A 15,565-nucleotide genomic window follows, 5' to 3' on the forward strand; every position below is an offset into this window, starting at 1 on the left:
GATTTTGGGGATGTCACAGCTTAGGTGTCATCACTAAATCATCGAGGGGCCCACAGATATCACTTTTATCCCACTTTGGTTAAAAGGAATAGATACACCTCGACTCAAATGCTCGCTTGCACTTACTCTTCAAATCGCACACAACAATAAGTTTTATAACACCAAGTTACTGGTGCGTTTACTTATCATCAATGTGCAACCGAACATCAAATAACAACTCACACATCTCGGTTTCAAGACTATACAATATTATCATCTCACAATCACTCGAGATAAAATCCATGAAGTGATTCTCGTGAGCATGGGTTTAATCCAATACTCTAATCTTATCAAAGCACTCATGAACTCTGCAACCAACTTGTGTTATGTCTAAACACTTCAGACAATCTACAGACAGATTCATGATAGTCTTCCTTCATACCTACTCCCAACGTATGGCCGACTATGGATGTTTGAATAATCCAGTTATTCTAGAAGTCAAAACATGGAAACTGAAACACAACAATAATACATAATCCTATATGGCCCCAAACTTGTGCGAGAAAATAAAACACTTCTATTTAACCACCATATTGATTACTCATTATTTATCAGTTAATGTTTCGGATAATCAACTCATTACTTGAATTACAACAACAATTGTCCCATGCTCCAAGCATGCACACTTTTTTTTCCTATGGTCCATGAAATAGATCAATTGAAAACTTTTCCAATGATGCGCATTTCACAATCCTTAATCCTCATCGTTAGTGTAAGAACACAAGGTTCTTGCCACCACTAGAATATGTTAAATTCTAACATTTTATGCAACGATCCTTTCGTAAAGTCATGGCATAAAAGTCACCAAGACTTGGCCAATGAAATTACTAAGTACTCTATCAGAAATTGTTACAAAACAATTCTATAGATGTGATGTCTCACACTCAATGCACATTCCTTTGAACATCCTTTTTTTGCATAAAATTTTCTAATCTAGGCACAAAATTCTTAATTTCCATCTCCCAATATGGAAACATTTCCATATTTTCCATACGAAAACTCATTCTTAATAGAATCTTATCTATTTACAATAATGTCGATATGGTCCATCCAACACTATACTTTTAACTACTCACAAGCAACAAATCCTTGGCGAACCTTAGATCGTCCTTTGATAGTTGTTTAATAATGTTAGTCAAAACCCATTCTAGTTCCTTTTCCCTCTTAATGTGCTAAGCATTTGGAAAAAATTTAGAATGATCAAACATTATAGCATATGCAATCGATCCTATACCCGAAGCATATGAGACACGATTCATAATGTCTTACATAAAGACGTGATACTTTACCAATCTTTTGCTATAATATTTCTAATTTCCATGTTCTCATAGTTTTGATTATGAAAAGGGATTCCGTAATCATAACCAAGTTTTGAGAACGCAATTATCCTTCCCATATATAGAATTTCCTCATGTTGAACCATTCCAACACAACATTCATATATATATATATATATATATATATATATATATATATATATATATATATATATATATTATATATATATATATGACTAAATTTGATTAAAAGTCCACAATCTAAGCCTTTTGATTTGAAATAAAGTATAATATTCTCTACCTTAATTATAGAAAAACAACTTTTCAACCCTTGCGACTTTGCAAAGTATAACTCTTGTTTTCTATAATTAATTTTGCTAACTTGCAATACTTACCATAATAATCATGCTCCCACTAACATGATGATTATTTTCTTATTGACATAACACTTATGCTCCCACTAACTTGCAATACTACCTTAATTATAGCAAAACAACTTTTCAACCCTTGCGACTTTGCAAAGTATAACTCTTGTTTTCTATAATTAATTTTGCTAACTTGCAATACTTACCATAATAATCATGCTCCCACTAACATGATGATTATTTTCTTATTGGCATAACACTTATGCTCCCACTAGCTTTGACATGTATTCAGAAAACAATGGAACTTCCAGAAGACAATGCTTATTGAATTCCTTAAGATCATATTTCTAATACCTGATGCTTTGATAAGCCTTTATCTAAGCTTCTTAACTTCATACACCTTTGCTTTAGAAAGCTCATATGTGTATCTAAACAAATTCAGAACTTATGTTACTAAGTCCCAAATGTTCAGACTAATTGTCAAATCTCACAATTCGAACTATGAAGAGGGATGCCGTAATCATAATCAAATTTGAGAATACAATTTACACAACTGCTATCTCTTTAAAATCTCTCTTAGTGAAAGCATTTCCTCACAATCATTTTCATGAAGGAGATAAATCTTATGACACTTAGATTTTAAAGTGTATGTGTTCCTATCCATGTGAATTTGTCATAACAACAATCATAAGACAATGTTTGTGATAAATCCAACTCATATGGTTGAACTTGTTCAATCTTGATTTCTCACCTTATGGCGGCACGAATGCCCACCATTGCTTCCAAGTTGTTAAGCAACTCACCCTTACCTTATCAATGTACTTTCCATTGATCAGGGTGCCTTGCCATTATGCAATACAATTGAGAACTCATAGAACTCATATTTCATAGTTAACTTAATCTGGAGTGGCATAGAAACAAAATTATGTCAACACGATAGGCCGTCAACCTCAAGTCGTGTGCTAGTGATCAACTATCGGTTTATTCTTGATTAGCTCTTGAACTTTTCAAGACAATTGAGACTCCCACTGACTTCTTAACATATATGATTCTCCTTGTCAAGGAACTTTTCTTGACAAAACAAATATTCAAGAGTTAGTGCGAAATCCCATCAAGACTAACACTTCGCTCAATTGGTTCTTGTTGGTCTTTGTCTTCTGCAATACATCACAACTTACCAATTTCAAATGTGTAGGAATAAGAAGACTTTTTCCAATTCCACACTGTTGAGTGTTATAAACCTACTAAAGACGTGTTACTCAATTCACAATCATGGAGTATGACTCTAAGACTCGATATTGAAACGAATTATGATTGACGTCTTGATTTAACCATTTCTATAATTCTCGATTCCTCTTCTTAGACATACAAATGTACTAAGACTCACTTAGAGGATCAATTGAGTTATGGTTCTTAATTATTAAGACTTATCATAAAACACAATAAAAGTTACTCTCCTTTTTTCATAGAATAGAGAAACTTTTATCTTTCTGCCTTCTAGATTCTTCTTATTTGTTCTGCTATTTATTGAAACGTTTTCAATCAACTCAGAATTACACTTAATCTTATAAGTATAATCATATCTACTAAACTTTAGAAAATCATGACAAATACTCAATCTCTCTTTGTGGTAGACTTGATCAGCACACAACCAAGTGTACCTGATCCCCAACGCTTCACTTGACTCTCTGTCAAGGAATTAGTCTAATTTCCCAAATGTGAAAGTTTTTCATTCATCATACAATACACGTTGCATGATTCCAAGTTTCTATCCACTTGAAACTTGGGCGATGAGAAACTCTCCCAATTTGGTAAACTCTCGACACTTCCACAAATAACCTAATTAAGAATCAAATCCATTTTGCTAATAATAGAAATACACAAACATCAATTTTTCATACATGCCATTGTAAGGATAAATAAGATAAAACTCAAAATTTATTTTATTGCGGAAAAACTTGTCCTTACAATGCAATTCAACTAAAAAGCTATGCTATTACATATTTCTTAGCGCTCTACCCTTACTCTAAAGTAGCAGCTCAAAAAATATGATCTTTGAATCCATGCGATCAAAATCCATTTCTTTGTGATCAGATTTAGCACGCTTCTTCCTTAAGTTTCCTTTCTTTTATTCGATCTTGCAAAACATCAAAATGTAATCTTATCACATCATGTATTAAGAACCAAAAAATAGGAACTTATAGAGTTAGTTAATGGATTTTACCTGAAGTAGATCCATACGTCTTGACTCTCCCATCTCTTAGATCTCTCAGGTAAACAGGGAAACTTCGTCTCCAATGCCCTTTCTCATGGCAGTAAAAGCAAATGGACTCCTTTGGTACATAGCAAGGGACAATCTCAGCCTTTTCTGGACTTCCAATGCCACTTCATGTACCTTCTACAACAACTCCAACAAAGGAGTAAACATTTTCATTTGCCGACATAACTCCTGAAGTGGCTCAATAGTCGACTTGTAACTAAGAGAATCAGTAACTACACTTAGGTGTTGTTTGTTTTTCTGAATCCAAAATGTCTGCAGTCTGCGGACCACATTTGCAAGCCTCTGCAGCAGAAGAGGTGGATCAAATGTCTTCAGTCTGCAATAAGAAGACTGTTTGTTTTTTAAGGTCTGCAGGCTGCTGAAATAAACTGAATTTTAAATAAAATGATTTTACAAACTTAAATTGACTTTTCAACACCAAAATTTTAATAATAATAGTCATACAACGCTGAAAATAAAATTCATGCAACTAAATTATTCATACAATAAAAAAATGGTTTTAAAATAACAATTTCATTTAAAACAATTGAATCTATATTGTGCATCAACTGCTCAACAATTTCATTCCATAACTGAGTCATATATTCACGGTCTGCTGCAGTACCATGTGTTGAAATCTCGTCTTCATCATCATCAATGACCACATTGTTATTTCGAAACGAGACATTAGGTTCATCGTATCGTGCGAAATACTCATCACTCAGTCCTTCTCTCCTTATAAAATTATGAAGCGCGAAACATGCCACGACAATGTTTCTTTGTGTAACAAATAGGAATGGTGCCATCCTCTTCAATATAGGGAAGCGTGCTCTTAAAACACCAAAAGCACGCTCAATGACATTCCGAAGTTTTGCATGTCCATGGTTAAATTTTTCTTTATTGGTCAATGCACGTCTTTGTCTGTAAAAAATGGAAAACACTAATCGATTTTCAAACTAAGATAAAATATTAAAAAAAACAAAAACTTACCTGGCGGTGGAAACGGGAATGATACTTGTGGATCGACTACTGCTTTTGATAATATTCTAGAGTCATGCGCTACACCTTCCCACCCAGCCACAACAAATGTAAAAATCATATTAAAGTCACAAATTGCCAATACGTTTTGGTAGCAATCTCCCTCTCCCCTACTTCTATATAATCCTTGTTTCTTAGTAGGAACGACAACATGTATCAAAGTGCCATCAAGTGCACCAACCTTCCCTTTGAAAACTCGTCTTAACCTCCCATTATGTCCCGGAATGTTTGGATTCAGATTAAAAGAAGTTGGTACTATAACGTCTTGTGCAAAAAGCATCATTTTTTCCAGCACTCCATAAAAAAATTTATGAATTGTTTGCTTCGAGTGTTGCAATCTTCTCTTGATAATCACTTAATGTTGATTATGGTCGATCATCATAAAAAATATAGTCATCTTTTCCTCAACCGATACATGTTTTATATCCTTTAATGAGTAATTTGCTCTAAAATGAGCATATAGTCGTACAAAAGAGTCACGAGACATGCGTAGTACTTCAACACATTGTAAACGATTACGATGCAATAACTCTAATGTGTATTCATGTCCCGTCATTTACGAATCATTATCCCTCAATCGTTTCACACCTCTCTTCCAAAAAAAAAAAACAGATGTACAAGTACATAAGAATTACGAGAAGTGTCTTTTGATCGTGATCCATTATGAACCTAAAATCAACAAAGTAAAACTTTAAAAAACATTACATTAATCATATTTCAAGTAGAAAAAAAACATTACATAAAACATATTTGAAGTAGCAATATAACACTACATAAAACATATTTCAGGTAGCAAAATAACACTACATAAAACATATTTCAAGTAGCAAAATAACACTACATTAATCATATTTCAAGTAGCAAAAAAACAACAAATAGTTCCAACAAAAACAAAAAGACCTAACAAATAGTTTCAACACAAGAAAAATCAAACGACAATTTTTCCGTCCTTTAAAACTCCTAAACTTGTACCTGTCATCTCAAGCCATTCTTGTAATATCTCGGGAACATCGGGAAAATGCATCCACATCTCTCTCATGTTCATGGTCCCTCTAATAATGTGATATGCAACAAAGCATAAAGGATTTGTAGGGCCTAACTCAGGCACCTCTAACTTCTCTAAACATTGAGGAATTGTATACCCTTTAGTCAAACTTTGTAGAGCTTTTTTCATTTCAAATGCTAAATCATCAACAATAATAAAAGTTCCATCAGGTGAAGAAGCAGAAGGTGGGCATTAGGGGCTCTAGGAGTTGAGTGTTTAGCCCTTTTGTTGGGGTTACCAGAGGGTGAAGCAGTATATGGTGAAGAAGCAGAAGGTGAAGAAGCAGAAGGTGGCGACTCTTGAAAAGGCTCACTAGCATGATGGGAAGTGTCATCACCATCATCATCTATTGCAAGAAAAGGGGTGCCCGTAATCTAAAGTGGTGGAACACGAAAAGAAGATGCTCCAACTACTGATGATGATTGGGTTGAGTAACTCCTAAAATTACCAGTGACACTGTTTCCATCAAAAAGATGTGCACAAAGATCTGGAAAACGCATTGGAATTGTTCTTAATGAAGCAGCCTTCGGATGCCCCTAAATCCAAATGTAACAAAAAAATAATATAAGAATATTTGGCAACTTCAAACATAAATGTTTAACAAAAAATAGTGTGTGTGTGTACCTTCTTAAAATCATCCCGCTACTCGGTTGTTAAGTTAAAAGTGTTTGTTTGAGAATTATATATATTGCCAGCTTTGTTTTTCAAATATAGCCATCCTATATATTTGACTTTCAGATTATCATATGCGTTTTTCATTTGTTTTTGAGTCAAATCCATGCCAAATTTTTCCATAAGAACTCTTCCAAGCCTTATCCATGAATCTTTGTGCAAACTTAATCATTTTCTTCCTACATTCTCAACTTCTTCAACACAAATTTCCAATAAACATTTTAAATGTTCATTGGTCCATTGTTGTTTCTCTCCCATCTCTAATAACCAATATATCATAAAAGCTTTAGGTAAATCAAATAACTTGATTTCATTTCATAAACATATAAAAAAACATTTTCACCAAAAAAAACAGCACATATACATCATAATTTCACATTTTCAGCAAACAAAACCACAAATAAACATCATAATTTCACAGTTTCAGCAAAAAAAATCATATAAACATCATTATTTCATAATTTCAGCAAAAAAAAAAAAAGCATATAAACATAGTTATATGACAATTTAAGCACAAGACAACAATTAAACAACAATATTTCAGCAAAAAAAATAGCACCTAAACATAAACATTTTGATTTTTCAGCAAAAAAAACAACATATAAACATCATTATATGACAATTTCAGCACAAAACAACACTTCAACAACATTATTTCAGCAAAAAATAGCATATAAACATCAAAATTTCAAATTTTCAGCAAAAAAACAACATATAATCATCATTATATTACAATTTCAGAACAAAACAACACTTAAACAAAATTATTTCAACAAAAAAGAACATATAAACATCAAAATTTTGATTTTTCAGCAACATACATCAACAAATATTGTATTTCAGCAATATTTAACAGAAATTAAACAAAAGAATGACTATTTTCGAATTTTCAGCAAGAAAAAAAAGAAAAGCTACATAAACATCACCTAATTTCAGTAAAATGAAGAGTTTTTCAAGAAAAATACTCTTTAATTTCGTACTAAAACAAGAATAATCATCAGAATCAGAAGTGTTCTTACTTGTTTGCTGCGTAGAGGAATTGTTAGCTTTAATGGGAGATTGTTCTCTTGCGATCAGAGAGGAGGGTGACAATGGGCGGCGGTGCTGATCGGAGTTGATGAACGTGAAGAGGATGATGGAAGTGAGGAAAGATGCGTCGATGGTGGAAGGATTTGGGGGTGAGAAGTTTTGATGGAGGCGCCGACAGAAAGAAAATAAAAGGCGTGTTTTTTTTAGGTTAAAAGGGTTTGCAGACCTTATAAGTGGTTGGCCCATGTCTGTGTGGTAAAGGCCTCGCACAGATGTTTTTAGATCTGCGCACTTTGAAAAAACAAACATGCTGCAAGGGTATATGTTTGCGCGTGGTCTGCGCGGCGCAGATAAAAATGTTCTCGCAGATCTACAACCAAAAAACAAACACCTCCTTACTTTACTGTAATAGTAGAGTATATTGTCATCTAAATCCTTAACCATGTGTAGAAACATAGCCCAAATCTAATCTTACATTGTTCCTCTTTGCACCTAAGGTCTCATACCTTGCACCGAACCGTGCATTATCGTATCCTCATTAAGCAGTTTTTTTAAAGAGATAACCTAATCAAGCAGTTACTAAACAATCAGACTAACTAGTCTAAACACGCATACAATACCTACTACTTATAATCTCACAACCCATCATTATGGATCTATAGAAATGTGGCTACTTCCCAAAGACTTGTAGATTTTTTATTACCATTCCCTCCACTCACAACACTCATCGGCTTTGATATCATCCTAAACGACCTATCTAGCTCACAACCAACAACTCAATGTGCAAGAAAGGAAAAAATTATCATCCCATTAACCTGAAGGAATCCAACCATCATCCCACATCCCCTAATAATAATAGACAAGAACAAATTGGAATACTGAACCCTAGGAACCTAGATCTATCCGGTTTTTAGACCATGCCTCGAATCTTCAAGCCTTCATCTGTAACACCCGCAGATCCGGGCTAGTCAATTTAAAGGCAATAGGGGTCAAAAACAACTTTTCGACAAAAAGATTATTTAGAATAAATAATCTTAACCAAGTTGTAGAATATGTCACAAGGTTTCCGTACATATAAAGAACACCGAAATCCGAGTTATAACGAAGAAGTTATGACCCGTCGAAGTTTCGAGTCGGAACCGGCACAGCGCCGGGAAGCGTAAATAGTAAATTTGTGATAGAGAGAGATTTAGCCTTAGCGCTCTAAACGAAATTCGTAGAATATGTTAAACTAAGAACATCGATAAAAAGAACGCCCAAATCTGACTTCGTATGAAGAAGTTAAGATTTTTCGAAGTTTCGGATTAGCAGTGTACAACCCGAAATTCGAATTTTAGATCTCGTTATTAGTAGCGTAACGATAAAAAGACAGACGAAAATGGACATCGGATAAAGAAGTTATGATATTTTAACGGACCAATCCTGTCCCGGCCTGTTAAAAATATAACTTTAAAAATAAAGTCAAAATTAGCCGACGGAGTCTAAACGAAAGTTGTAGAGTACGTCTCCACCTACGCGTGGATATAAAGAACGTCAAAAACGGAGTTCGTATGAACGAATTACAAATTATAATAGCATATTTACGTATTAAAATAAAGTATAAATCATGTATACGTACACATATATATACATATGTATATATCATTAGAAAGGTATCGACGATGCGGTCATTATAAGACTAATGTTGAGTGCTTTCGACATTAGTTTAGTACAAATATCATTAAATCCATTTAAAATAGTATTATAGAGTGGTGTTTAGTTGTTTATATAACTAAAAGGTCATTAAGTAATTATGGAGGGTAGTTTTTGAAAATTCAATTACTATAAATAAGAGCCTTGGGCTATCATATTTCTTGCACCATTCTCTTGATTCAAGAGTCTTTCTCTCCTTATCCCCCGAGCATTTCGGTCCCTCGTGATTCGACTTCTCTTTCTGTAGTTTTAGTATAGTAAGGTGAGCGCTGAAGTGCTGCACGAATCTTTCTTAGAAAGATTCAGCGACGAAGTTCTGCCCCTGCAGAGCCCAACTCCTAGCTAAAATCCCCTTGAAAGTAAGTTATGCTTACCCTATTTTAAATATACTTTATATTTAAAATTAGTATTGTTATTATAAATTTATAATAAATATTTGAGCCATTATTATGACTTATATAAGTGTCATTATAATATATTTTTAACTACTCGCGGTATGGAGAATCTGGTTTAAAGGGTCGCATAGGGTTGTTGGATTTCAGAAGTGCTATACGCCAAAATGGTCCTGCCCTCCGGTGTTTTATGTCTGGCCCCTGTCTGTACATAGTAGTTGGAAAGTATTGTTTAAACGCTTATATAATAATAATAAGACTAATAAATAGTGACGGTAATATTAGATTAAAATCTAGTGGTGATAATATTAGGTGTCGAAGCGCTGTCCGAGTACCGAGTCACCACCTTCTCAGGTGAGTGCATAGTCCCTTTCATCTTACACATAGATATGAAGTATTTTATATAAACTACGTGCTATGTGTGCATATTATCTGAATACTTGCTGTCTATGCTTGATGAACGTTTTATACATGTTTTAAAGAATTTAAGCTGTATACGTATTTTATATATACGAATATGTTGGGTATGAGATGGGTAGATGAATGATGAGAGATAGAAGATGATACATTGGCAGCTATAGACTTAGTGCCTATGGGACAAACACCGGTAGCTATGGACTTAGTACCTGTTAAACGTTGGTAGTTATGGATTTAGTACCTGTTGGGAATTGGTAGCTATGGACTTAGTACCTGTTGAACATTGGTAGCTATGGACTTAGTACCTATTAGATAAAGACTGGTAGCTATGGATTTAGTACCTGATGAATAGACCATAGCAGCTATGGAATTAGTGCTTTATGAACGAACATTGGCAGCTATGGATTTAGTGCCAGTCCTATAACCCTGGAGGTAAGGGACTTCGGAATAAACGAATGCAGGATAGATGACTCTTAGGTTAAATCCTTAAAGAGTAAAGAATATAATGGGGATGGGTAATTGGGTTGATTGTTTGATTGAACATAGTAATTATATTATTGTGGGTTGAAAACCCTGTGTACTCACCAGGTTTCCCAACCTGACCCACTCAGTTTATGTATATCACAGGTGACGAAGTGAAGTGACATTACACTGAGAGATTTAAAAGAGATGTAGATCATTAGTGTAAATCATTGTAAGTTCTGTCTAAGCTTATGTTTCGGTATTAACGATGACATCCCAAACATTTTAAAATGAAATAAATACGTTTCTTCGAAAATGTTTTAATAACGTATTTACCATGTTTTTCTGGGAACAAATTCCGCAACCTTTTTATAAAATGAAGTACTCTGATTTTTATAAAGCATAAACAAAAATCGGTCTTTTCTGGCCGTGATTTTGGGGATGTCACATCATCTAACAAGAACTGGCAGGGAGATCCTCACCATGAACTCTTACTCAAAAAAGTTGCACTCGCTAAAGACGAACGAACACACAACATTCTTGAATACATATAGGCAATAACAATACACCATTCTTGAGTTGAATAACTCATATCTGAAAGTTGCCTTCTCTTTCTCTTCCCTACACGTGTCGCCGTAAAAGACTAAAAGTTTCAAAAACCTTCAACAACATGTCTTAAATCTTCCCTACTATACTGAGGTCTATGTAGTCCTTATACTATTACCATGGATGGGTAACTCTTCCATACTAGGAATCCGACGAACCTTGGATGCTGCCCTTAACTGATCAAGCCTCTAATTAACGAACCATATAGTTCAAATTCTATGTGACTATGCATAATACAGAGCTAAGTATCACTCTCTTTTCACAAAAAGATATCAGAGCTTCTCAAGGAGAACTCCTACAAAATCACATACGACCGACACATCCTCAAATGTCCTATTTTCCATATCCATAACGAGTGCTAAATATCTAACACCATTAAGCTACTAGTACATTTGAATCATTGCACCTAGACATGTTGTACCCTGTCTAAGCTGTCACCTTGTAATAACAGTTCTCCCCCACTTTGGTTTGAACTGATATCCGCTTGCAACAACAATAAACTACACATCTACCATGCCCTTGAGATCCATCTCCTTTGTCATATACAATCCATGCATCACTATCTTATCTCAATCGACCGGTTACCTCTAACTTTTGAAGGTGCTCCAAAACTTCCAAACAACATCGTCTTCCTGCTAAGTGTAAACGGTCTTAGGAGCAACTTATTCCCAAGTTGGAATTGGTTTAAGCACCTGTGCACGATACAAGGTCAAATAGAGAGTCAAATAACTAATTATAAGGCTATGCAACCTACTCGTACATCTTTCCAACCCGGGCGCACTATAAATGATAAAAGGCGGGCTATACATTCCCGAACATATGTAATTAGGGTGTAATAACAACACTAACAAGAAGAAACATACTAGCAACATCTTGAGGCCCCAATGTGATCACAATGATGGAAAGGGTGACAAATCCTCATCCCCAATATGCAATATTGACGAGCGTGTCCTTTTCGTATATACCTACCGCATTTAGACTTGCAGCACACGAACACGTGGGTCCTTCCACCCTTACGACAAATTTCATAGTTCTTCTGACCTTCGGTTCTTGGCACAACATCATGAAACCTTCTTGATAGTTTTCGACAGAGTCGACCATACGCCTATTTAATCTTCCCCAGATATGTCTCCAAACTAAGCACTCTCTTTCTCTCGATGTCTCTCTCTCTCTTTCTTTCTTTCTTTCTCTCTCTCTCTCTCTCTATCTATATATATATATATATATATATATATATATATATATATATATATATATATATATATATATATATATATCTTGAGATGCCTCCACTATCCTATTAGCAGTCAGAAGAGCTTCGACCCACTCCTCGAACCAGACGACTAACCTACTAGTAATTTGTCTAATGATACCAGACAACTCTGCTAGTAAGGTCTTATGAGGTATCAACATCAATCCAATCTTGTAGGATCGCATTATCCGAGCCAATGTCATAGCTCTCTGCTCCAAGTTGCATAATCGACATTCTGTATAATATAAATATAACTCATCACCATACGTTTAAGTGTTACTATCACACCATTCTCTATCTACTCACTCACTGGTATCCCCATTCACCTTTCCCAATAGCATCCGACATCATTTTCGTAATCATCTTTAGTATCTCATCGGCACATAGTCCACTAGTAGATCCCGTAGCACCAGTTCTCTTAGACACCATTCTACAATCGAATGGGGAAACCTTAAGAATACTACAATTTAATAATAAACATATAACCATATGAACTTTACTACACTAAGTTCCTTAGATTCCGTTGTGACTTCTCTTGACTCGGGTGTGGATCAGGTGCTTTCGATAGAAGGGGCCCTTCTACTACCATCTACATCAATCCATTCCTGCTCCAAAGGTTCACCCCAAAGTAGCCAAGTCACTATTCGCTGACAAATCTAACGATGTTCCCTACACCAATACATGCTAACACTCTTCCTAGCTTACTAGGACTCCCACCCACCTTGCTATTAACTGCAAAAGAAACTTCCACAGATGTTAACTAACTATCTTACAAATACAATTACATGCAACAATAGTTAAAAAGCCTTTCAGCTAAAAGATCCATCACTGTAATGGTTAGACTCAAATAATAGTTGCGCAATAGAGCCAAATCAAACATTCTAAAACTATTTATTTTTTATGGCATGTAACCTAATGCATTCACTTAATAGTTAGCTAAAATTCATATATACCCCTCTTAGCACAAAGCAATCATCATTCGAGCAGTTAGTCTAACAAGCAATTCTATTATGTCCACCCTCTATCAGCATTTGTTACATTTTCCTAGATCCATAAGAATCACCCTCGCCCTGCAACCCTACATCTCATGGAATTTCCACCAGTCTTGAAGTGTCATCTCGCGAATGCACAATCATATTCAATGTGAAACCAGATAGTCTTTCAAATAAAAGATTTCGCGCCAAAACAGTTGGACTCAAACAAAAGCTACGCACCAAGCTAAATCATGCATTCTAAGTCTATTTAGTTCCTATTGTATACAACCCTAAGCATTCACTTAACAACCTATCAATACTAACACAAATTACAAATAACACATAACCGACATCCAACATAGCATGTAAAAAATCAGGCTATCTAGCATACATATAACAATCTTATATCTAAAGACAATGAATAAGATTTGAACACTTTCCCTTTTCCTCTGGTATTGGTTGACTGTAGACACTGCATTTGTGACCACCTTGTTCAAACCATTTTGTTTGTTTTCATAAAATATATTTTAAAATAACTCTTGAGTTGTGAACTTGAGTTTAGAAGTCACCAAAGTGAGTCTGATTCTCTCAAGCCGTGCTTTGATACCAACTTGTAACATCCCAAAATTTTCAATAAATTTGAACCTTTTAAACTAGCGTAAATCGTCTATTTAATGTCTTTTATTCAAAACAAATGAAATACCAAACCCTAAGATCAATTCAATTTCCAAACATCATTAGTTATAACTAGAGAAGATTCCCGCATTGCGTGGGTTGCCGATAACACGAATCATTACAAGCTTTGCTGTCTTCTTAAGACTCATCAGGGTAGCGAACTGTTGTGGTTCCGACTGGCAATAATTACATTAAATGAAAATATATGCATTAGTTATATCATATATACCTGATAAATGCAAAAAGGTTATACTAATTTTCGAAGGGTAAAAACGCTTACAAGAGGGAATTGCCATGGAGATTACACAAAAATGCCTATGAATTTAAGTTTCTAGAGAGACTTTAATTTGGTTTATAAAGGGACAAAAATGGAAATTTGTAGAATTTCAAGGTTGATAAAAGATCCAAACACTAAACAAACCCATTCTACTCGGATAAAATATTTAAAAAGCAGAAAATCCAATCATGAATATTATTAAAATGGTAAAAAGAAAAATATACCCACCCAAAAATGGCAATACTAGTTGAATAAAAAACTATACTCTATTTTCACATACTATCGACATGTCATAATTATTGCTAGTTCTAATACATATGACAACAATACCAAAAAGAAATACGACATCCCCTCTTAGTTTTATGTAAGCGGAACTATTCCGTTTTGGTTCTTCGCAGGGGTTAGATGGTATTCCACTGTAAAAGATGTTATTGATTAAATATTTAAAACAGATTGTTAATTAGCCTTGCCTACAACATAGAATCTGCATATAGCTGCCATGCCTTCAGGCCTTTCTTCTCTCCATTAGTTGTCAAAGTAATTGCCTCTCCATACCTTATTTTATATAAGTAATGAACACATAGGTAAATATTAAAAATTACACATAAAATCAATGAATACAGGGATGGAATTGCTGATTACTGAGGTGGTTGTGTTTTCCTGAGATTTTAGTGCTAAATCTAATGAAAATCTGATGCGGAAAATAAAAAAAATAAAAAAGCGGTACAATACGTCAATAACTACGGATAGTTTGAGTATCCTATGGATAACTTTAAGTTGATATGCATTTGCACCATCAAATCATTTTACTCTTTTGTGTTACTTGACATGTTTCATTATACTTGTAATGTCGATTCTATTCTTACCATGTATTGCTACACCGAAATCATTTGCATCATCATATCTCCATATGCAAAAGGACTCTCGATTTTAACATATGATGTTGCCCCTTCATCAAATGATCCTCTCCCATTTCATCAAATTTACGATGATTTATTTGCAAATAAAAATAAATTAAAATGGGGAAATTGTAAAATCTAAAAAAATGTGTGAAATGATGCTTACATGACTTTCAAGTTTGCTGGTATGTTGT

The 15,565-nt window shown here is 34.5% G+C and overlaps 1 protein-coding gene across 1 annotated transcript; it reads right to left on the bottom strand.

Annotated features, from left to right (window-relative positions):
- Window positions 1-4,423: 4,423 nt before the first annotated feature.
- On the bottom strand, window positions 4,424-5,262 carry LOC145035560 (uncharacterized). The gene is made up of 2 exons (XM_078984089.1): window positions 4,932-5,262; window positions 4,424-4,881 (listed from the first exon to the last, which is right to left on the bottom strand). Exons 1-2 carry the CDS (start codon window positions 5,260-5,262, stop codon window positions 4,424-4,426), a joined length of 789 nt encoding a protein of 262 aa, XP_078840215.1.
- Window positions 5,263-15,565: the final 10,303 nt, after the last annotated feature.

The sequence above is a fragment of the Lactuca saligna genome, chromosome 3 (assembly GCF_052625555.1).
Source record: "Lactuca saligna cultivar CGN05327 chromosome 3, ASM5262555v1, whole genome shotgun sequence".
Taxonomy (NCBI): Eukaryota; Viridiplantae; Streptophyta; class Magnoliopsida; order Asterales; family Asteraceae; genus Lactuca; species Lactuca saligna.